Below are 25121 nucleotides of genomic sequence, written 5' to 3'. Positions count from 1 at the left end.
CAATCACAAACTGATATAGTTGGGGGTTTTCCTGCTGCCCCCAAATGCATCATCAAGCCTAGGTTTCTGGGCAAGATGGCCAACAGTGAGGTAACCCACACCCAGAAAGATGAACGTGGTATGTACTCACTCGTAAGTGGAAACTGGCTGTAAAGCAAAGAATATTGAGACTATAGCTCATGATCCTAGATAAGCTAAGTAACAAGGTGAACCGTAAGAAAAACATACATAGATCCACCAGACAAGATCACCTGACAAAATTAGGAGCATGGAGGTCAGGGGAGAAGGAAGGGTGGAAGGGACAGAGGAGGGGAGAAGTGGGGAAGGAGAACTTGAGGGAACAGGATAAAATCAAGGTGGAGAAAGGACAGAGATGAGAGCGAGGAAAGAGATATATTGATTGAAGGAGCCATTATGGGGCTAGCAAGAAACTTGATACTAGAGAAATTCCCAGGAACCCACAAGGATGACCCCAGTTAAGACCCTAAACAATAGTGGCGAGGGTGCCCCGACTAGCCTTGCCCTGTAGTCAGATTGATGAATATCTTAAATGCCACCATAGAATCTTCATCCAGCAACTGATGGAAACAGGCAGAGACCCTTAGTGGAGCACTGGGCTGAGCTCCCAAAGTCCAGTTAAAGAGTAGGAGGAGTGAGAATATGAGCAAAGAGGTCAGGACCGTGATGGGGACACCCAGTGAAACAGTCTACCTGAGCTAATGGGAGCTCACCAACTCCAGCTGGACAGGGAAGTGATCAGCATTGGACCAAACTAGTCCCTCTGAATGTGGTTGACAGTTGCATGGCTGGGGCAGACAGTGGGGCCACTTGGCAGTGGCACCAGGATTTATCCCTACTGCTGGTACTGGCTTTTGGGAACTTGTTCTCTTTGGATGGATACCTTGCTCAGCCTAGATATAGTAGGGAGGGTCTTGGACCTTCCCCAAAGCAATATGCCTCACCCTCTCTGAGGAGTGGATGGGGGGTGGGGTTGGTATGTAAAAAAAAAAATAGTTTGTTTAAAAAAAAAGTAAAGAAATTATTTTTAAAAAAGAATGTGGAAGGGGGTACAAACAGAAAGATACTTTCCTACTTCTCTAAAGAGCCATAATTTGTTTAATGTTATCTCTATTTCTCTGTTACCTTAAAAAACGTGTCTGTGTGTGGCACTCATGCAGATACACGTTTGTGTTTAGGGGGTTGGAGCAAGGGGCAAACTCAGGGATACTGTCTCTTTGAGGTAGAGTTTTTCCTCGACTTGGAGCTGATGAATCAGACTAGATCAAACTAGACCATCAAGATCCAGAAATCTCCGGTTTTCAGTTTTGTTGGGAGGTTTATTCCATTGCTTTTGCCTTCCCAGAACTGGGATTGCAAACACAGAACACCATGCCCAGATTTTTTTCATGGTTTCTGGGTGTTAAGCACAAGTTTCCATAATTTTAGGCAAGTACTTTACTAACTGAGGTATCACCTTAAGCCCTCTAAAACCCCTCTTAAAATCTAATTTTATTCTCTTGCTGTTATAAGAATCTTTCCCTGCTCCTAGCAGGAGAATGGAAGTCATGTCTTCCTATTTGTGGTCGCTTTCCCATTATATGTCGCTTTCCTTATCTCCTCCGAGAGATATCCTGTTGAAAGTCTGGGGAACAATGAACAAGCTTGAAGCAATTATTTAAAACGGTAGCTTATACGAAACTCTTAGAGTATATTTTTCATGTTGTAAAATGTTTGCAAATTTGGCTTCCTGCAGATATTTTGTGGAAATAAGAAGTCTGCCTTGTAAATATTCATTGCAACTTGTTATTCAAATAGGGGAGGCATCGGTGTTCCTGTAATAGAGCCCGTGTCTTAGGAAAACTGGGTCATGTTAGTGATAGAATAAAATGCAGACACATAAATGATGATAAGAATTCCAATGACTTCTATAAAATCTTTATTGTACATAAGCTGTCCGATCATTGCCTGCAAACAATGGTCAGAATTGAGACAGCTGTTATAAATCATTCACTAGAGCAGTTGGGGATTTAGTTGTCTGCAGAGGCCAGAAAAACAAGCAAATTCTTGAGGTACACTGGCTCAGTGTAACAGGGAAAGAAAGGGACTGAAATAAATGTTTCTCTAAAGATGACCAAATCCTTGAATTACCATTATGGAATAAACGTATTCTTCCCTGAGATATAGCTGAGGTCAAGGGATATTAGCAGATTTGCCCTAAATGAAAAGATTCTGTGTTGTTCATCAAAGCTAACTAATCTACAGGGTCCATTCAAGATAAAATGGGGGATTGTCTAACACTTATTTGGAATTCAATATGGTGATCGCAAAGCATTAGGTCAGGCTGAACCCTGTGTAACTGAACATGGCCCATGTCAGTCTTGGTTTTAGGTTCTGATGTAGAATTTGTTCCCAAGATGGAAAGAAACACAGAGGCAGACATTCACCCGTAGCCACCAAGGAAACGGGTTGTGGCTGTGGGTGAAGTCCATTTTTGCTGTTCACACTGTGTGCGTGCGCCATCCATTACAGGAGGACGTCCACATGAGGCTAGCGTCCGTGCTTTGCAGGTTCGTTGCAAGACTTTTTGAATTCCTCCTCCTCCTGTCGGTTTTTGTTGTTTCTTCCTGAATTCAGGTTTTTATGAGTTACTTATTGAAGACTTTCAACTCTGAAGTTCAAAGTTCTTCTCTAAATGAGTTAGTTCTGCCTAAGATTTCAGAACGTTGGAGAGTGGACCAGCCCAGAAATGTCTCTCTGTGGAGTCTGGGGGATGCTTGTGTCTGTTGGTGGTGAAAGCCAGTTGTCAGCGACTTCCTAGCACCTTAACACTCTTCCTCCCCTAAATGTAATTCTTCCTTCTTTCAATTTATGTATCATTTTAATCATCTCCTATAATCTGACACTTACTTTACTTAAAAACTTTTAGGTTCTTTGCAAACAGTTTGTCTTCTGATGGTATGAAGGTGTCTATTTCTTCTTGGATGTTCATCTACAAGCTCTCATCCAAGGTTCCACCAACCTAGTAACCTGATAAATACAGCTGAGTGAATCCCAGCCAGTTTTTAAAAGCATGGTATTCACATTCAGAGAGGACAAGGAAGGCCAGAGAGGTGGTTCGAGAAAAAGGTGCTTACGGCACAAACTCAGCTGACTGAGTTTCGTCACTGGAGCCATACACACACATAGTGCACACATGACCACAGATACAAACACATGTACACACATATGTGCCCATGTGCACATGTTCCTGCACCTGCACACACACACACACACACACACACACACACACTTTTTAAAAAGTTTTCATTGCATGCAAGAAGTAAATTTGGGTGTTGAGTACAAGGGTAGGATGCTTTTTGTAAATAAAAACTTAAATACCTTCATTTGGTGAGCCTCATCCCTCCATGTGGGTTCAATCAGAGAAAATTGACAAGTTGGGAAGGAAGAAGGGCAGCTGGGCAAGTTTGATAACTTAAAGAAAGGTTGTGAATAATGGCTAATAATTATTTCCTGAAGTCATACACAGGACTATTCATGCTCGGCCAGTGACTTTCACCAAATCCATTCTTTGGTTTAAAGGGACAGAAAACTTAATTAACTTTTTCCTCACATTTCAGGTATACTGTGAAATATGTAAACTGATTGTCTTAATTTCTTTAATCTTCTACAGGTGGAGATTTTCCTTTTCCCTGTATGTATTTAGCTACGGAGTCCGGTTCTTGAAACAGGTAGGCACTGTCAAATTATTTCATATAATTCTTATGTGCCCATAGGCCCACATCTAATTTTTAATACATAACAATATTTTAAATACTTTAACAACTTTCCTAAGGATTTCTTGAACATTTAAATTTGATTTATAAAAACGTTCACATAAAACTCATCTAGACATGTGTCTGAAATGCTCTGAAAAACAGTTTGTTTCTCGGCGTGGATGTGGCGTCTTCAGTGTGCTCTGTCTAGTGACTACTTCTTTTGCAGTAGAACTTGTAACATCAGTTGATTCTGTGATGTTAGTGTTGAGGCTAGCACTTCAGCGTTGCTTGTCACATGACCTGAGAACTACTGTAACCCCTCCAGTAGAGACTGCTCTTTTAGAGTCTTGCACATTACATAGCAGGGTGGCACCAACTGCTGGTGCTAACAGCTGCATGAACTAGGACCCATTGCTGTATGGAAATCCTTTATCAGGCACGGTCTCCTTCTGCCTGATCATCGCCACTCTTACTGGTGTTACTGATAAATCAGGGTGCTTAAGTTCAAGACTCAAAAAGATCTGTCTTCTCATATTCTTGTTTGCATTAACAATGGTAGCTTGGTATAAGACGGAAAGTTACTTTTAAAAGTACCTCATACTGTTAACCTCCAAAGTAGTATCAGTGTTTTTTTTTAATTATAAAAGATCTCTAACATAGAATATAGGCCTAGTAGCATAAGTTACTAGGAAAGCTTATAAATATTGATGTGACATTTTCAAATCTCTTGTTTTTTTAAGTCTGAGTTATCAGATACTGTCTACCGATGGAATCGCTCTTATAAAAAGTGGTCACTTCCCCTTGTTAAAGCCCCCTAGGATACTCTCTTCAATGCTTGCCATTTCCTCGGGTAACTGTGCTTGTTGGTTGGCTTCTTTTCACTTAATAAGAAAGTACGGTTCTGGGGCATTGGAGTAAATTTAGGTGGATGAACTTCACACTCACAGTGGAGAAACCTGCTGCTGGAGTGAACAGGCGTGGCAGAAAATGTTTCGTCTGAACCCTTATATTTGTGTTCTCAGACTTAGCGAGGAAAGTGGAGTGAGCATAGGAACTTTATGCTTCCTCCGAGAAGATAGCTGTAGAGAGAGCTGGAGGTGCTGTGACAGATTCGCCCTTCATAGAATGTCAAGTTGCTGACAGTCCCACGGTTTGGGGGTTCAGGCTTGCTTCTGCTAGATGAGGACGAGATGGTGGGAGCCGGACCACTCTTGTCCTGTCCCCTCCTTTTGTTGTATAGTTTCCATTGTCCCCCACATAATAAGTGTGGCCATCTGATACCAGAACAGGAAGCACGTTGACATAGATCTAATTCATTCTAGTTCATTCTGCCCCTACACAAACTGAATGGCCTGAGAATACCTTTTGTCCAGACTGACCGGATCGAGAGTGGAAGGCCAATGGACCATGCAAGGCCATAAAGAAACTTGTCAATAGAATGTTTTCTCAGGATTTTTTTTTTCCTGAAACTTCACCATTTTATACTAGTTTCCTTTCAGGGCATAACAAATGCTTTAAAGACAGCGAAAGGCCAAGACATGCTCCGGTCGAGTAAACTTGTATTGAAGTTCTTTCTTTAGTGCTTTCTGAACAGCGTTCGTTCAGATGAACTGTTCAGTTTAGCTGCTATCATGGGAGACAGAGTTGTGTGTTGAATCCATGTTGTCAGAATACCTGTGCAGAACTTGGCAAATGCCTTGTCAACCCCCTGTTTCATGGTCACGAAAGTACAAATTCAGAGAAGGTCGGTAATGTTCTGAGCGTCACATTAAAGTTTACTCACGGTGAACCTCAAATTCAGTGCACACCGCACTGCTGTGTCGTACTCCTGGCCTCTCGCTTTCCCAGGCTGCACAGTTCACACACAACTTCTTCCTTTGGTCAAGTCAACTCAGTTGACTAAACCAAGTCCTTATTCCAGTATAAATAACTTAAAAGCTTAAATATTTTAAATAGTTTTATGAACTTGGAAAAGACAGTATTATTTACTTGTCTCCAACCAAGAGGGGAAAAAATGTGGATGCAACCGCAAAATTAAGATGAAAATTTCATAATATTGTAAATATTTTAACATAGAGTCAATACATTTTACTGAAATAGCCCAAGTTCACCTTTGTGTTCAAATTTTTCCAGATAGTGTAGTAGGAAAATTCTCAGAATCACTGAGCAATGAACTAATTTTCATTCCAGTATCAAAAGCGTGGACTAATTCCCTGGCTTGTAGAAAAATGCTTGGCGATCTACCCTGTTTCCCTCCATCCTTCCTTAAATCAGACAGATCAGCTGTAGCTTATCTTCTAGGGACACTGAGTCCTTTCTGGTCTAAAATTACAGACATCTAAGTAGACTGCTGTGTTAGGCTATTGCTATGATGAGAAATGCCCAAATAGTTTGACGTAAGCCCAAGTCTGGCTGTTTCTTGATCTTTGGGTGCTGTCCATGGATAGGTCCACTCACACATGACTGGCAGGGACAAATGCCTTTGTAAAAGGAGGTTCTGAGTTACCTGGGTTGCCCCCAAAGTCCTGCAGCCAACTGACACAAATTGGCATGCTGTCTAGGGTCCTGAAATAAACCAAACCAATGCCCAACATGAGTGTACATTTGTAATCCCATCACTGAGGAGGCTGAGGCAAGAGGATGGAGTGCTAATAGCCTGTCTGGACTATTGGTTTTGTTTGTTTGTTTGATTTGGATTTGGTCACTTTTAGATGGAAATTTCTATTTGGCTGAATATTAAAAATATTTTTAAAGTCCATGTCTTAAATATAACATCACAGGAATCACACACACACACACGCACACGCACACACACACACACATTTTACTAAGATACAGATAAAAAGAATTTCCTAGAATCTATAAGTTAGGCTAGTTTGTTTCTAGCTTGTAACCATTTAATGTCATTTTTATATCATGATCCGTTTTGTAAGCATGCATGCATATAACCAAAAGAAAAACTGTTGAACAAATAACTATATCTAACTTCTGTATCAAAGCCTGGTAAAAGACAGAAAACACAAGAAGTATATTAGGAGTTACTATTAATCCTTAACAACAACAACAACGACTGCTCATGGGGAGCCGCTGAGGTTGTGTAAATCAAAGCAGCTGAATGGCCAGCGACTAACACCACCATGCAGTGAGAAGCTTGCAGCCTGGATGTGAATCAACTCACTGCTCCTTTTTGAGGCCGTCTGCCTTTGCAAGCAGTGTAGCTAGTGATGTTAATTAGTGTATACACTGGTGTAAACACCTTTGCCATTGTGAATCAATAGCAAACATCTCAAAGACTGGCCTTTCCTTAGTACTACCCTGGAGGTAGTGATGGCAAGAAAGCACTAACACTCAGGATCAAGGAATTTGGGAAAGGAACTGAAAAGTACATGGAGCCCTGTAAACTTTCTGAGGAGGGGATACTGGCTAGCTGGTGTCCCGGAGAGGAAAGCTGGCCCTGTGGCTGCCATGGGATAAAGGTGTGTCACTGGCAAGATAGTAAAAAGTGTAAGCAAACCAGAACATACCAAATTCCATCTCCCCCTGCAGCTTCCCAGCGCCATAATGTTTCTGAGAGGTCAGACTGGGCAAGACGCTGGCACTGTGGAGCCCGCGGAAGTGTGGTCTGCAGAATCCAGCTCTGAGCAGAGAGCAGTATCTGGGTAATGAGTCCAAACTCCCGTTGTTGCCCCTTTATGTCATGTGCTCCGCTAATACACAGTATTTTATTACTATTTTTAAAATACACTGTTGTGGGGACTGGGGAGATGTCTCAATCAATAAAACGCTTGCCACATAAGTATGAGGACCTGAGCTTGGATCCTCAACTCCCATGTGAAAATCTAGACATTGATGATGCTGCACCCTTGCAATCCCAGCACTGGAGAGGCAGAAGCGGTAGGATCCGTGGAGCTCGCTGGTCAGCTAGCCTTGTCAAATCCGCAAGTTCCAGATTCTTCCAAGTGGGAGAACTTGTCTTAAAATAAAAAATGGAGGGCAGAAGACACCTGACGTTGAGCACCGCCCTCCACATACATATAGACATGTGTGCCGACGCACCTGCACACAGTCATGAGCATGAACACAAGCATACAGCACACACCAAAATACCTGCTGGCTACTCTCTGTTATATCAACTTGATGACTAACCACTAAACCGTGCAGTTGAAAAGTAGTCCTGCAGACTCTTCTTGTTGCCCATGCCCTTCAATTTCTTGAATCTGACTCGAACCATGGCCCTGCCTTTCGTGGTACATGTGGCCATAGCCTATGATGCTGGTCTAGTATTTCCAATTGTTATCTTTTGCATATTGGTCAACTTGGAATGCTTCTGAAATAGAATTGTCACCAGTTTGTCTATGTGAAGGTGAAAATAAAATTCGACCAGTTGTTAAAATATCCATTTACAAGTTGTGTGTGTGTGTGTGTTATTTTTTGTGTGTGTGTTATTTTTTAAACTATGAAATTGTTTGGACACAGTCACTTATTTAGGGAAATTCAAATTTTACCTTTACCTTTGACAATGGCCCATTCTGTGCTGTATCAGAAGTGCACTTGGCAGGTTGGGTCGATAATGTCTTGGTGGTTAAAGTGATGGCTGTACAAGTGTAAGGACCTGAGGAAAGTCAAGCACAGGACAGACAGAAAGCTAGACTCAGTATAGCATGGTCATTCTCCCAGTGCCACTACCGGGCAATGGCAGGCAGAGACAGATAACTCCCTAGGGGCTCACAGGCAAGTTCCCTGACACAGGCAGCATCAAGCAACAAAGAGACCCTGAATCAAACAATCAGGAAAGGGGGACCGGAGGTTGTCCTCTGACGATGCTTGTATGCTGTGGCATGTGCATGCTGTCAGACAGGTGTGTGTGTAAACACATCACACACACACACACACACACGATTTGTTTTTATGTGCACATGACTTGGATAACTAGCATTGGGAGAAGGAACCTTAAAGATCAAGTGGCCTAAATTTCTCATTTGGGGAAAGAAAAACCAGTTTTGGAAGAGTCCATTGATGCCCCCGAGGCAGAACTAGACGTGTTTTTAAGTTCTTTGCTGAGTCCAAGAAAAGTTAGAAAGCAGCTTTCATCAACGAGTAGTTCAAGTCAGTGCTGATTTTTAATAGTTGACCTGGTTGATGAAGAGTTCAAAGACATATCGGGGTGGGACACTTAGGTGGGCAGAGTTCAAGGTTGAATTGCTGGCCTCTGCTTGGCCAACTAGGAGGATCTTGATCTACATCCAAGTGCGGCTGCACTTTGCTCTCTGAAACTTCTCTGGGGAGCTCTCAAAATGGGAGCATAGTACTTTCTCTGAGATCCCTGATTTAAGTGTGTGTGAAGCTTTGGAAGGTGCTGGTGGGCCTGCTCAGCTCTTTGACATTGCAACACCGCTTGGAATGTACAAAGTTTGTGCTCAGAGCCACCGATTCGGGTGATGAGAAAACGTGATCGCCTTCAACTCCCACAGAACCCTCCCAGTGTCATTCATAGCTATCCTTGATTGCCTGGACCGTGGTCCAGACACACCTGCATGCACTAATTATTGCTGATTGGCAGTTGGGCTTTGCATGGAATTCTGAATCTTTTGTAACCTCTAAACAAGAGAATTGATGTGATGTACCGCCGGGGCCTCCTACTCAGTGGCACCTTGCTGTAACCGTGCCTGGAGCCTTACTAACAGGCTCACATCCTTTCTGGAGCAAAATTTCGGATCAAACCTCAGGGCTGCTTCTACAGCGGTTTCCTTTCCCGTTACACCAATCTTTACAGATGCCTTTATCCAACCTGTGTCTTCTGCTCGCCCCAGTCCACTTCCCCTTTTTAGCAGCTGTGGCTCACATTCCCAACAAGGAGAGCCTAAGGAGTGAGAACCTCAGGGCAGTGTGGCACAGAGATGGTGCTGTAGTCACGCTGTCCCCACGGTATCATTGCCATCTCCATGACTGATTCTCCCCCCCATCAGCTTTATCTGGCTTTAGGCAAATCACCCAGTCTCTCTGGTATATAATTGTTCTCTCTGACCTCAGGCATGCGGCCTAAAGCAGCACCTTCAGCTCACATCTGATAATTCAGTGGAGAATCTGAAATTATGGTAAATTGGTACAGTCTGCTTAAAAAGCAGCATGGTGATCCAGAATAATTATAAATGTGCTCATAAATCTCTACCTGGAAGTTCAATTCCTATACATTCATGCTGAAGAAAGAACTTTAAATATCTTCAAGTATGAATATGTAAAGCTATTAATTACAATGAAAAATATTATCAGTGTCTATATGCATATAATAAAAACCACTTAAAATATTATCACTGTCTATATGCAATAATAAAAACCACTTAAAATGTTCTTAATATTTAACATCTACAGAATTGTTCCACTATATTTCTATCAAGTGAGTAGAGTAGCATGAAATCCTTTGAAAATAAATCCATAATAGCCGTGCTTAAGATCCTAGTAAAGCTGAGTGGAGCTGCGGATGAAGTGAGGTAGCCAAGTCTTAGTGTGTTTGTCTGCTGGTTACATACATAAAGGAACACGTACGAATGAAGGAGCCAGTTCTTCTACAAAAGCAGAAATATGGATACTGTTTCTAAAAATATTTCATTCCATTATTATTCAAGAGCTCTAAGATGTAGGAATTAACATGAAATGACTATATTATAAAAGACTATGAAGTTGTTAACAATTTTGATATGAGAAAATAGTAATTATAAAATGACTTCCCATTAAAATGGCAAAGAACTAAGGTTTAACATAGGGCTGAGGGGTGGCTCAGTCAGCGCATTATCTCCTTCCCAGTCATGGAGACTTGGGTTTGAATCCTTAGAACCCACAAAGATGTCCAGACACAGAGTAAATCCCAGACTGGAGGCATGGAGACAGGAGGAAGCCTGGAACCTACTGTCCAGCTGGTTTAGCTGAACCAGTGAGCTCCACATTCAATGAGAGATGGTGTCTCAAGAAATGAAATGGAAATTGGTAAAGAAAGCTACTCAGTGGTAACTTCTAGGCTCTACATACATGTTCACATGTGATTGTGCATCTGTACATACACATGCATGTATGTGTACATACACACATGTACACAGCTATACATACATGTGTGCACCCACACAAAGTTTGGTTTAAAAAGTCTAGCATCATCTCAAGTATCTACAGACTGTATATAGACATCCTCCTTAGGAAACAGCTATGCAGTGTATTTTCTTTCCTATGGCATGTATGTACTTCCTGCGATATGACTAGCAAATCTTTAATATACTATTCGCAATTAGCAGCTGGTATTTTGCACATTTGGGGGAATCTATTTAGGGTGAGAGTACCCATTTTCAGGTGATGCAAGGACTGTGTTAGCACTGCAGTGATGGCTCATAGTGTCTCAGTTACAGTAATACTTGCTCTTTGGTTTAGTGGAGTGTCCCCTAAAAAACTTGGAACAGCACCCTGCCACACACAAAGTTGTCTTTTATTGCATTCAGGGCACATCTAGAGACAATGACATTTCATGACAGCTTTCTCCAGGCAGCTGAGCAGGAAAACTGCAAGATTTCACGAACCGGGAATGGCTATGGGGAGCCAAGGTCATGGATTACTTGATCCCCAAGTACAAATGGCCACTCTGACCTTACAGTGTGATACATACTTTTCTGTAATTGTTCCAAGCACTCCTGACTCTGGTTAAGTCCCTTTCCAATTCACTCAGTGTCCTGTCCACTTGTAGAAACTCCCGGACTGAAGGGAAAGAGAAAGAAGCAGAGGCGTACATTTCAGAGGTTACCAAAATAACACTCATTGAAATCTATTCATCATGAGTTCCCTGAAGGCATGGACGTCTCGTGCGTCTAGAACAGAGCTTGATTGTGAGAACTATTACTCCTCATCTGTATGCTGTGGCGGAGTTGGCTTTGCAGACCTGCACTGGCTACCGGGGCGGCAGCGCCTGACGACTGGATTGCTTCAGTATTCATGTCCTGTTTCCATGGGGACTAGGAAAACAGTAGTGTGCAGGAGGGCTCGGGTAATTAGAGATGAAGTATCGATCTCTGAATCAGAGCCCGCACCTGCACAGCCGCTCTGCATTAGTGAAGCCGCAGCAGGGACCTCCCTGCCACACAGGCAAATCACACGCTGCATTCCACACAAAGCATTCTTTGTCATTCAAGTGTGTTTTACTAAAATCCGAAAGCGAATGGCTTTCACACGCAATAATCAGCCTGAAACATTTTCAACAATGGAAATGAAACTGCCAGATCTCCCCCCACACACACACACACACCTCCCTTAAAAATCAGCTTTCTGGGAGAAATAAGGAGATAAAACACTCCTGCTTGTGACAGCTGTGTTCATTTTCATGGTCTTGTCTGGTTATGTGGGGAGTGAAGGGGTACTTAGGACAAAGTGTTGATGTGGATCAGAGTATCTGACATTCCTGTCCAACCAGGCTGTGTTCCCACGAGAGACCTGTGTCAAGAGACCTGTGTGTTCCTATGAGAGCCCCAGATCATCAGGTCCTCCGTCTACTGCTGTCCCCTGTAAGGTTGAACAAATGACTGTTCTTGCTGTGTTTGTTTTTTTTTTAACTCCCCTACTTCATTAACATGAAGAGGAATATGCACTCCTTAAGGGGGCCAACATTGCTATTGTTGAAGCTTCATTAAGAAAAAGCCAAGCGATAAACTTCACTAGGTTGACTATTCCAAGACTCTTCCAAGTCCAACATAAGATTATTCCTTTTGTTGAAGGAATTTAGGTAACTGTGAGTAAATGGGAAATAAAAGTTAGCAAAATTAATCAATAAAAGTAATTACACTGGAAAGGGGGGGGCATTGGGGAATCTGCTAGAGTGAGTTCTGGAAATGGATTTTGTCGTTGCTTTTGGTACTGGAGATCAAGCTTGACCCTGACCTTCACTCCCAGCCTGGAGACATTCTTACTAAGGGCTATGATGGCTTAGTGTATTCATAAGCATATGTAGATGGGCATCCAGTTTAGCCCTTAGGTTCATATAGTTTGCTTATCTAAGTTATATATCAGTAAAAACATAAAACTTAAAAAACATTTTCTGATAATATCCTAGCTGCCACCTAAAATAGACCTCAGAGGTTGCTAACTAGAAATGTAAGCACAGGAATTTGGCGGTCAGAAGTTGTAATTTATGGCTGTCTTGTTTATGGCTAAGCATTATACCAACACACACCACATTCCAGCCTCTCCAGGGTTCAGGGAACATTGAGGGAAGATTGCAGGAGCCAAAGGCTGTGGAGGACATAGATGAGACAATGTCTTATGACTCAAGAGGATTTCTACACTCAGGAGTTCACAACAGCTGTATTTGCCTATGTAAGACTTACAGAAGAACAAGCCAGCTAATATTCCTGCATGGATAGTGAGGTACATATGGGTTCCGACCCATAACTGAGGATCTATTGACAGTGGACAGCTGCTCAGAGAGAAAGAATCAGATATTTTTAGAGGTGTGTGTTGATGAGGTTTCTGTCCTGCCTGGTCCCACAGCTGCTCAGTCCCAAAGAAACACACAGAGGTCTACAGTAATTATAAACTGGTTGGCCTATTAGCTCAGGCTTCTTATTAACTAACTCTTACATCCTACATTAACCCATTATTCTTGTCTGTGTTAGCCATGTGGCTTGGGACCTTTTATCGGCAAAGCATTCTCATCTTGCTTCCTCTGTGTCTGGGTGATGCCTGCAGACTGAACCTTTCCTTTTCCCAGAATTTTCCTATTCTTGTCACCCCACCTATACTTCCTGCCTGACTGCTGACCAATCAGCATTTTATTAAACCAATACAAGTGACAAATCTTTGCAGAGTACAAGACCATTGTTCCACAGCAGGTGTGGTTCTGGTAGGTTGACCACACTTGTCCAGATGACCCCACACCCACTCAGAAGGCAGGGTGCAAGGTGCAGGAGAAGAAACATGTAATTAGAGCCTTTGAGGTTCTTAAATCTAATGAAAGCTTAAGGTTTATCTATAAAGATGACCTGACCGTTTATGGCCACAGGGGTGGGGGAAGTTCCACATTGAGCAGCAGCATCAGCCAAATTAGCAGACACAGGAAGGAGCCAGATCTGCCTGTGGGTTAGGTTCTCAAGTACTTGGAAAGTTCCATACCTTGCAGTACCTTCAGTAGAAGCTTCAGACCTAGGTGGGGACCAGATCTGACCTCATGCCCCAACGAACAAGCAATCCTGAACATCAGCCTGGTTTAGAGAGGAAGCTTTGTTAGTAAAATACAGAACTACTGATTATTTGCCATAATTTAATATATAGCCGTTTAGATAAGAATGTGGAAATTGAAAATTGAATTTAAGCTTTGACATTGGTTCATTATGGTCATTTCTTCTCAAGTTCATTCAATAACTTTGGCATGAAACCTAGCTGTGACAAGATAGCATTTTGGATAATACAGTGTAAATGTTGCACCTGATGGGTATTTTTCAGAATTATATTGGAAACGTTATTCTTTTCCTCTATTGTTTTCCTCTTGACATATATTTGAGTTTTTTTTTAAACACATTCTTATTATATCACTGAGAGCTGGACATAGCACATGCTACCCAGAAACAGAGCCAACCTGGACTACATAACGAAACCCCATGTCACAAAACAGTCATTGAAACATTAATCCTCATATGTACATCATGGAAATTCTCAGCCAAGAAATTGATAGGAGTACAGAATGCACCTCTTCCTTTTGGCACTGTGAAAAAAGGCACTAATTTCTGGCTATTTTTGCCAGTGAGGCGAAAAATACCCTACTGTACTGAGTACCTGATTCAGAATGAATGGATTCATATTTGACTTCTCCATTTCAAACGTTTATCCACAGATGAGACAGAATGAATTAGTAAGAGCTCTTTTGTGTCGTTTTGAAGGTGTTTTGCTGATGTGGGAGTCTTCTGTTTTGTGTTGATTTCATTGGTTAAATAAAGAAACTGCCTTAGCCCTGATAGGACAGAAAATTAGGTAGGCGGAGTAGACAGAACAGAATGTTGGGAGAAAGAAGCCGAGTCAGTCAGTCGCCATGATTCTCCCACTCCAGACAGACGCAGGTTAAGATCTTTCCTGGTAAGCCACCTTGTGGTGCTACACAGATTATTAAAAATGGGTTAGATCAATATGTAAGAGCTAGCCAATAAGAGGTTATAACTAATGGGCCAGGCAATGTTTAAAAGAATACAGTTTCCATGTAATTATTTCGGGTATAAAGCTAGCCGTGCGGGCGGCCGGGTGCCAGGAACGTAGCCCGCCGCTCTTAATACAATATTTTGCTATTTGTGCTTTCATACATTTGGGGTAGGCTTGTTGTTTTTCACATTGTGTTCTCATAGCAATTTTTTCAGAGAAGTGATATTCCATTAGTTTAGCTTATTTCATCCTTTAAGATGTCTGACATGCTGGTCGTCACCTAGTTCAAAGGAAGAGTGTGGATTCACTGGCTCTCAAGCCAGAACGGCCTTGGAGTCATTCGGAGGACTTGTGAGTTCGTGGATTTCTGTGTCTTTCTTTTGTTTCTGATTCTGATTGGAGGAAGACTCTCCAAAGAGCAGCCCAGTGGTGTGATGCTGGGTGGCCGATGATGGACAGTGATTGATGGGCAGGTAAGTACCCTGAGTACTGCTGTGTTCTGTTCTGGTGTTTACTTTGTGTTTCCCTTGGGTGTTTCTTTACTATGACTGCTGAAACACCACAAATGTAGAGACTTGAACAACAGAACTTGTTTTATTCAGGTTCTGAAGTCAGCAGTATGAGTTATGTCACTGTGAGGAAAAGCTAAGGAGCGATGGGGCTGTGACAAAGGTAATCCTGACTCCCAGTGGCCTGTTCCTTAGCTTGTGGGCCCTGCTGCCATCTTCACAGTGTGCTGCTGTGGTCTCCGCTGTCAGCATATCAGTTCCCTTTTTATAGTCAAACCTGCCACTTGTAAACCAAATAACTTCATTACATAAAGGTCCTTACCTGAGTCACTTCTGTGAACTTCTTTTCACCAGGTGAGGTGATGTTCCCACATTCTGTACATTAGCCCTTGCATATTTGCAAGCCGATACTGAGCTTACAGGGAAATGAAAATCCCATTCTCAACTCTGCTGATCATGCCGTGGTCATCCACTGGGCTATGAAGTGGGAAGTGTCATTTAGAGCATTTGGAAACTGACAAGACTTTCTAGATGATAACATACGGTATCTGCAATAAATGATCGTGTTAGTCTATTATCTTGAAGCACCGTGGAAAAACAGATTTTATAACAATTTTAATTTTGTTAAGAGCGGATATGAAATTTTCTATTAAAATGTCATACATTCCTTACACATTGGCTGATAGAGCATGTGATGTGTGCACGGTTATATTTGATAACTGGTACCACAGAGTAAAGACTGTGGTAGTGCTGCAGGTAGACCCCTAGGATTCAGGTGGGAAGGGTTCATCTTCAGGAAGTTCGGCAAACTGGGAGCTGAAGACTAGACTGGAGTCGGAATGATAAAGGAGACTTAGGCCATGAAGGGGAACAAGCAACTGGGAGAGAAAATGGTGCTGGGGAAGAGTCAAAAGATAAAGCTAAGACTTCTAAAGGATTGTAACTAGGATCAAGGGAAAAGAGGAAGGACATGACGGGTGCTAGGTAGCACCCATGTCCATGATGGACAAGTCAGTACTTCAGTCTCCATTTAGAAGAAAAATAAACAAGTTTTGAACCAGAGCTGGGAAAGGGCCACTGGCTTCAGTGTGAGGAAGAAATTGAAAGCAACAAATCCTAGATGCTAGGGAACCCGTGTTAGCCCTGCAGCCACTGTACTGTCTGTGTCTTTCAGCTGAGCTCCGGGAGTAGCTGCTTCCACCACATCAGTCTATCTTGTTGGTACAATCAAGGATGGTCAGCAGAAGGCCAGTTTTAAACACTTGGACATGGAAGAGACTGAACATTAAAAGAGAGAAAAGAGGACTCTTCGCATTGTACTAAGTTACTTCTGAAAGGAGAAGTGTAGTAGAAGGCTGCTTATTTGTTCCCGGCTGCCCAGACCACAAAATAATTGCTCAGAAACTATAATATTTGCAATAATGTTTGGCCAATAGCTTAAGCATATTTCTAGCTTGCTCTTATATCCTAAACTAACCCATCTCCATTAATCTGTGCATCACCATGAGGTTGTGGCCTACCAGCAAAGTTCTGATGCATCTGTCTCCATCAGTGGGCTATATGGCTTCTCCTAACTCTGCCTTTGTTCTCCCAGCATTCAGTTTAGTTTTCCCACCTAGCTCTATTCTACCCTATCATAGGCTAAAACAGTTTATTTGTTAACCAATAAAAGCAACACATATACAGAAGGGCGTCCCATACTATTTTCCCTTTTATGTTTAAATGAAAAGGTTTTAACTTTAACATAGTAAAATTACATATAACAAGAGAGGTATCAAGCAAGAATTATAGTTACAATGTTTATATCTACTTTATCTTTTATCAAAACTAAGGAAAACTATAATTATAACTATCTATTCTTCAACTCCATCAAAGACTCCAGAAGGATAAATTACTTAAGTAAACAGGAAGTACATTGTAAGCAACTTCCAAAACTCTAGAATTGACAGAGACATCTTGCTGCCTGTGCAGCCACCCACGGTTCTTCTGTATCATTGGGGCCTACAGGCCCATAGTATCTAGCCAGCTTTTCCATGAAACAGGAAATTCCAAAGACAGTTCCACCTATATTGGCAGTTTGTCAGTCACTTTCTTCTGTGCCCTGAAGAATTGTCTGACAGACTCTTTCATGAAGCAGGAACCCTGAAGGACTGACTCATCTTCTTTAGGCAAGTTCAGCAGTCATTTCTCTGTTTGTCCTGCATATCCAGTTCATACACCATAACATCAGACAGTCCAGGAAAGAGCAGTTTCTTGCCTAAATGTTTAACAAACTCCATAAGGAGCATCTTTGATGCCCATCATCTTCTTGAAGTTATTGATGTTGCCAGAAACAGTTTTTTTTCTCATTGTCTTGAAAAGTCCTAAGTTCTCAAAACATTTAAATGCTATATTCTGTAGTCTTTGAAAGATCTGAAGAATACCTATCCATCTGAAATACTAGAAAACATAAATAACATGACAAGCTTGACTATTATAGATGACTATCTATTAACCTGTATTTCTTAATTATACATTGCATTTTTAAATGAACTGCACAATCATAATACCTTAATCAAGAGTAGAAATACATATAACAAAGTTGTCATAAAATTTGTATCAATAAACCAAGATCTATACAAATGCAAAGTATCCATCTCTATAGCATATCCCCCTTTAAATGTAAACAAACATTTATAAACAATGTTTGGGAATTCAGGCATAGTTCTCTCTTCAAACTGCTTCCTGCTTTTTGTTGGGCAAAGTAAATTTTGGGGGTGTTCACAGTGACCTTTCGAGAAGATCTTGGTCCATTAAACCACATTAGTCTGGAAGAAATCCATAGGTTCTCATCTTTTGTGGAAACAAATGAACCACCTCTTTTCCAAAGCAACATATCCTTAGACTCAAATTCTGAAGTCATGATACTTTAAAAATATATATGCTGGTTTAACTTAGCAGCCCATACAATGAAATGTCTCTCTGTACCTAGCTTATTCACAGTCAAAAATTAAAAAAAAAAAACACAATAATTTACATAATCCAGACTCTCTGTGTATATTCCATCTTTACATGGCTTATTTTTCTTACTCTATTACTTTTTCTACAAGATTAATATTTATTTTATTATCTTTACTCCTTTATGACTGCCTTATACTCTTTTACATTACATTTAACTATCTCTTTACTCTTTTTCTTTTCTCTCCCAAGCCTAGGTACATTTTTTAAACACATTGTGACTTGTTTAGAGGGCTTTTATGTCTGAATCTGTCCTATTGTGTATTTGAAATCCTTTTCTGTCAAGGAGTGCTTCTTAAAATGTTAAGCATACTAAGACTAAGGCTGCTTTGTCTTTTGACTCCTAGTCTAACATGGCAGGGTAGAGGTCTGTTTAGTGTAAGCCATGCTCACAACCCCATTTTCAGGCACATAGCAGGGTCAATGTTGCCAATAAGCAAGTTGTAGCACTCTGCTCACAAACCCCATTTAAATGCTCCATAGCCAGACCTCACAAAAGAGTCAGAGCCATTTGTCCTGGCAAACCAGGAAGCTGAACCCATCTAGAAAAAAAATGTGGCTACCAAAAGCCATGCTTAATTCTGCTCTTTTGTGTCTAGAATTCCTTTCTAAGCTTTCTCAAATTTTTACATGGATATAGTCAACCACGTTGGGGTGACAATTTGTTGTAGGAGACCACTTGTTTGTTCCCAACTGCCCAGAACTGAAACAATCACACAGAAACTGTATTAATTAAATCACTGCTTGGCCTATTAGCTTAAGCGTATTGCTAGCTTCTTACATCTTAATTTAAACCATTTCTATTAATCTGTGTATCGCCATGTGGCTGTGGCTTACCTGCAAGGTTCCATTCTGCATTTGTCTCTGGTGGGGGCTACATGGCTTCTTCTGATTCTGCCTACTTTCTCCCAGCCTTCAGTTTAGTTTTTCTCCCCAAACTCTTACTCTTTTGCCCTATCACGGGCCAAGGCAGTTATTTTATTCATTAATCAATAAAAGCAATGCATATACAGAAGGGCTTCCCACACCAGAGAAGAAAAAGTGGATGTATAGAAAGACTTCTCAACCTAAGCATAGGTTGAAGCAAGGACTTTCCCACTGAAAACCCTTGCCTGGCCAACGCAGGGTTATGAGTTCATTCCCCAGTACTGCAAAGTCTAAGTAAATGAACAAGTCAATACATAATGCACAGAAAGAGCTCTTCCTCCTTTTTTCTTCACTTTCGTCCCTCACTTCCTTCTTCCCCTCTTGCCTTCTTTCTCACCTTCCTTCCTTCCTTCCTTCCTTCCTTCCTTCCTTCTCTCTCTCTCTCTCTCTCTCTCTCTCTCTCTCTCTCTCTCTTTCTTTCTTTCTTTCTTTCTTTCTTTCTTTTCTTTCTTCTTTTTCCAGAGAATGGCTTTGTGTTGCTTAGTTTAAAGAAATATGTTATTTCACTTACGATCTTTTCCCACTGAGATAAGAAGCCAATTTTTCACATCCAAGGGTCACCCACATTTCATTTGAAGGTTTTAGATAATAGTGGGTGTACTGCTCCCTGGTTTCAGTGCTGGAGATGGAACCCTGGGCCTCATCCATGTGTGCTATACCCCCAACCCCTTAGCTTGCTTTTTCAAAAAGCTTATGCTCAGGAAATGCAGAGAACTTTTTCAGTCTGCTCTAGCTGTGTGGTATTTGTAGGAGAGCAGGCAGCTGATTCTGGGAAGGAGGAAGACAGGTACTGGAGCATGGCCAGCGCTGGCTTCCACATGTCTTAAGCCAAGCCCGTTGAGACCTGTCATGTGATAGTTCAGAGATCTTCTCCTTGGGCAGGGGCTTGTGTTGTTCTACCAGTTAGAAAGAGAAAACTCTGTCAGAGAGGTTAAATAACTTCAATTGGCAGGGCTGGCATTCAGCCACAGGCTCTGCGATTCTTCACCCACCTTCACCACTGTCAAACAGCCTCTGCGGGGAAGAAGACTGCAGTTTAGCATTGCGTCAAATCCTGCGACGCCGACCTACTCTGTGATATTATACTTTGCCTCCAGTTGTAGTGGGAGGATACCATTCTTAGCTTTAAACATGCTTAGTATCTACTAAAATTGTATGTGCATAGGGTTTCCAGAAATTCTTTCATACCTCTCAACCACGGAAAGCTTTGCTTACTGTACGAGAATATGAACCCTATTACTTTTAGTGGGAAAGGTGTGCAACTCCCTCCCCACCCCACCCCACCTTAGCAAGTATGTGTGACCTGTTTGACCTTGTGCTAACCTGGCTGCTCCATGCCTTCCGTGCTCAGAGGGTCACCAGAACTGTGGATTGTGTTGGGGCCTCCTCTTCCTTTCTTTTCCCAGTCCTCTTGGCTTTGAGCCTCTGTTCCTCCTCTCTCATCACCCTGTGCAGCACAGAGGACATCACAAAGCCCTCTGTGAGCTTGCTTCCCTGTGCACCCCTAACAATGTCATTACTGCAGGCCCAGTTCCTGAAGGTATGTCTCTAATGCATACCAGGTCTGCTTTTTATCCAAACGGCAGATGGGCCAGACTCGTGGAATACATACTATGAATTGAGCAAATTTTAAAGATAGGGAAGAGAAAAAAGACGTAGGAAACGGAACATTTTGGAACTCATTTTTAAAATGAAGCTGATGCCCCACATACTGCCTTGCTTCTGGGTTGGATCTGACACTCAAGGTGGTAGAAGTGAACAGACCCTTTGAGGGAGGCTGTATATTTTGACTTCCTGGTTTCTTTTCAGTATCTCAGGAGACACACACGCCAGAGGGCATCCTGTTGCCCTGGTGGAGGTCCAGAGTGTAAGGTGCTTTCTGCTCCATCTCTGCATCTTTCTCTCTTCCCAGGTCATTGGCAGGCAGAGCTTCTGTTCCTTTCCCCAAGCCCTCCTGCCCCCCACACAGCGGGCGGCTCATCACCTTTCTATTTTTATTAATTTTTTTTTTTTGTCATGACCAACAAAGATTGGTTCTTCAAACTCCTTTTGGACTACTGAAGCCTCTACAGTCCCCAGGCTAATTCAGAATTGACCCTGGGTCAAGTTAAAGAACTCCCCACTTCCTGCTACCGCACCCCCAGTGATGCTATCTGGTTGCTCTGACTGCATCATCGGAATTTGCTTTTGGAATGGGTTTCCCAGAAGTCTCCTGGGTCAGTGCTGATGGCACTTACATCATACACAGGTGTAGGCCTTGAGTGATTCAGAGAAAATCCCTCACAGGGGTTCTATAGTTTTAAATATGACTTCTGTTTTTTTCTTGCTTTCAGATAGACTCTCTCTCTCTCTCTCTCTCTCTCTCTCCTCTCTCTCTCTCTCTCTCTCTGTCTCTCTCTCTCTCTCTGTGTGTGTGTGAGAGAGAGAGAGAGAAAGAAAGCCCTAGTGGCTATTCATTGTCTCATATACCATTTAGATTTATATTGTACTTTTTAATATAGAAGTAAATTTTTTCTCTTGCTTCCAGAATAGTGGGAATCTTATAGTTTGAGGGGGTTGTGTTAGGGGATAAATGTGCATGGGAACCTCAGGAAATTGGGTGGTGAGATGAAAGGAAAGGGGATTCTATTGTAAGTGAATGAGAACTTCCTCTTGGGGGCAAGGGTTTAATAGATGTCCTAACTTTTATGAAGCAGTAACATTTGCTAAGGATCATATATAGCAGTTCTGAGGCCACGAAGGTGGAGTTGGGCTTGCAATAACTCAGGATGGCTGCTGTGTGTTTTACTCACATACTTCTGCATCGTAGTCCAGTCTTCATATCTTCTCCAGGGAGCGGCTTTCTCCTCCTCCTCATCCTCTCGGTCCTCACCAAGCAAAACCCTAAAGAGCATGAACTGTTTGTCTCTTTCCAGAGCAGTTGCTATATTCACATTAGCTCTCTTCTAAAGCCTTGGGGGCAATTATATGTTCATCTTATGACTTGGAGGCGAGAAGAAATTTCCTGTGACTTTAATCTGAGTCCATATATTTAACCCCAACCCCGTTTCCAAGCAGACATCTCTCAGAAAAGTGACTGATGTCCGTGTTATCACGCACGTCATAAGATAAGGCCCTGCTGCAGTAGCGGCATCTTAATGCTCACATCCATCATTGCCACACAGATAACCTCCCTTCTTCCTCTGTCTCTCCCTACTTTTCTCCCTCCCCCTTTCCCTTATTCAGAACTACTCTCATATGATTCAAGTTTGTGTAAAAAGTGATTTTTTTTTTAACTTTGTGAATTGCACTCACATTTGTTAACAGGAAATCAGTGGGTGTGATTTGATGAGGGAACTTAGTTCCAGAGAACCAGTCATTAGGGTCTCCAGAGTGTCCGTGGCCAGCAGCAGTTTGGTGATTCTTGCTCTCTTCGCCAGTTGACCGCTTAGATTTTTACTTCTGTTCAGGCTAGTGATCAAAGCATTGCCTCTAAAGCTGGCGTGCCAGCTAAGGCTGGGAGCACAATTACGACTGACTAGTCCATTAATTTTCTCAAGCCAAGTGCTAGTTCAGTTACTAACTTAGTTTGATCATGGGAATGAAAACATGTAGTCATTTTCTGAGCTTAAGATGTTTTATTTTTAATCCAGAAACTAAAGAAATATTTAATAAACCACATATTTAGTTAATGATCTCTAAATTCCTACCCGTACCTGCTAAATGAATAGATTGATGGAGGCATTAGAAAGGGGAAAGTTCACGAATTGCTAATTTTTTGAAGCTTTCTTTCCATTAGTTGCCCATTAAGTTTAATGAACTCTGAACGTTCGCAAGTAGGCAAAATAATGGCAAGGAACAGCGAAGTCCGTTTATTCTGCAAAGTCTGGCTTTTCCTCCTTGACTGACAGACCCCCCAGAGCCTCTCCCATCTCTCACAGGTCTGATGTTCTTCCTCCCGCTCATGCTCTTCCCCATGGCTCACAGACCCACAGACACTCTTTCCTGTGTACACAGTGTGGGCGTATAAAAGTGATGAGGAGCAGGCTGAGAAGAAAACCTAGACACTTGTTTGATTGGGGCACAGGACTAACAGTCCTTTCCCCACAGATGTCTCTGCTCCTCAGTCTGCCTGTTTTGTTGCGCTATAGCTCTCTGAAAGTAGCTGGGCATAGTGTTAGCAGGCCTTTGGAAATAAATGAACGTGAAGGAATGGGCGTTGTTGTTGTTTGGTTGGTGTTTTAAACAACCAACTGTCATTAGGAGAAAGACAATTGGTTGGATATTTTCAAGTTCCTATGTAGAAAAGAAACACCCTGATGATATTTGTGAATGACTGGATTTTCAAATGAAACCTTAAAGAGATGTAAGCTCAGGACGAGCCCCAGTGGGCTGACTATTCCCGGTGGCAGTCTGCTTTCTTGATGGGGACATCTTTCAGGTAGATCGCTCTGACACAAAGAATGCATCATCACAGATAGCAGTTATCTTGATGGCATCGGGGGGTATGGGACTGTTCATGACACAAGGATGTTGGTGTGCAGGTGGATTTTTTTCTCCTTTTAGCCGAAGATTATAACTAGATGTCTCTTCAGTGGACTGTGCTACATGAACGCGGTGTCTGGTGCCAACAGACCTAATGACTGTGACGGTAGATTGCTGCCAATGCTAATAATGAGCTAGGACTTACAAATCCCTGTCTTAGCCCCGGGACATGGAAAATATTTCTCTTCAGTAAATAGTTAGAAATCATCCGCTTGTAAGTGGCTGTCAGATTGTTCCTGGCACCGTACTGCTCTTTGAAAGACAGGGAGCTGGACTGAGTGATGCCGATTCTTGACTGTCCTGTCGAGTGTCTTTCATAGTATCATCTCACCAGTGAATTTTAAGGTGGAAATTTTTGCTTTTAAATTAAGAAGCCCTCATACTTTGAAATTCAGAATCTGCCCCCCCCCACATATATTTCAAGAACTGAAAGATATCAGTGTCCTGAAAATTTGATTACAAATCAATATGGTTATACTTCCTATATAGGATATTATATAAAATCATTTAGATTTTGTTTTGAGTTAATGGAATAAGGCATTGTCAAAGTCAAGCTATAAATACTGTCTGTCATAAATTCTAGAGATGACATTCCATTTTAGGGGTTCATGCTCTAATCCGGAAGAATAAGCCTCTGGAAGCCTCTGGACAGATATTGGGGCCCACTCACTTACAGCACAAACTCTAGCTCTCAGGTACTAAGAGAGTCTCGTGGGAAAAGTTTCTTTTATGCCATGTCACACGTCCTGTTACTTAAAGATAAGTCAACAATACTAAGATTTTTATAGGATGTTTTACTTTTAGAAAGCACAAATAACATTCTTACCATATACTAATGGAATCTCAGGGGAGAGACAATCTAAGGATGATGTGTATATAGCTACTGGAGATTACAGGCTGTCTGGCCCAGGGCTGGGTCAAAATTCATATTTTTTTCCACTTACTTTTTTTCATAAGTCCATGGGACATATTAGAATTTTAAAGTTCAAAAACTCAAGCAATTTATCCAAATTGTTATAGCAAATTGGTGATGGTCCCATGATTTGAACTCAGGATATCTGGTCTCTGAACCTTGCTTTGAACCAGAGTGCGACAGATTTTTACATAGAACCGACCCCACCATAAATGCTTTAACAGATGACATGAGGCATGAAGCCGTCAGTTTCACAGAGGAAACTGTTACGCAGAGGAATCTTGTGAAACCTTCCCCTAAAGACCACAAAAATAATAATCAGGACACTTCATAGCATATCTT

The 25121-nt window shown here is 41.9% G+C and overlaps 1 protein-coding gene across 2 annotated transcripts in view; it reads left to right on the top strand.

Annotated features, from left to right (window-relative positions):
- Window positions 1–25121, top strand: part of Cers6 (ceramide synthase 6) — a 228347-nt gene that overhangs the window by 113765 nt on the left and 89461 nt on the right. For both annotated transcript variants that reach the window (XM_057755085.1, XM_057755084.1), the window contains exon 4: window positions 3671–3728. In XM_057755085.1, the coding sequence (XP_057611068.1) occupies window positions 3671–3728 (58 nt within the window). The remainder of the gene's footprint in view (window positions 1–3670; window positions 3729–25121) is intronic.

The sequence above is a fragment of the Chionomys nivalis genome, chromosome 22, assembly GCF_950005125.1.
Source record: "Chionomys nivalis chromosome 22, mChiNiv1.1, whole genome shotgun sequence".
NCBI lineage: Eukaryota > Metazoa > Chordata > Mammalia > Rodentia > Cricetidae > Chionomys > Chionomys nivalis.
This window is presented reverse-complemented; position numbering and strand designations above follow the sequence as displayed.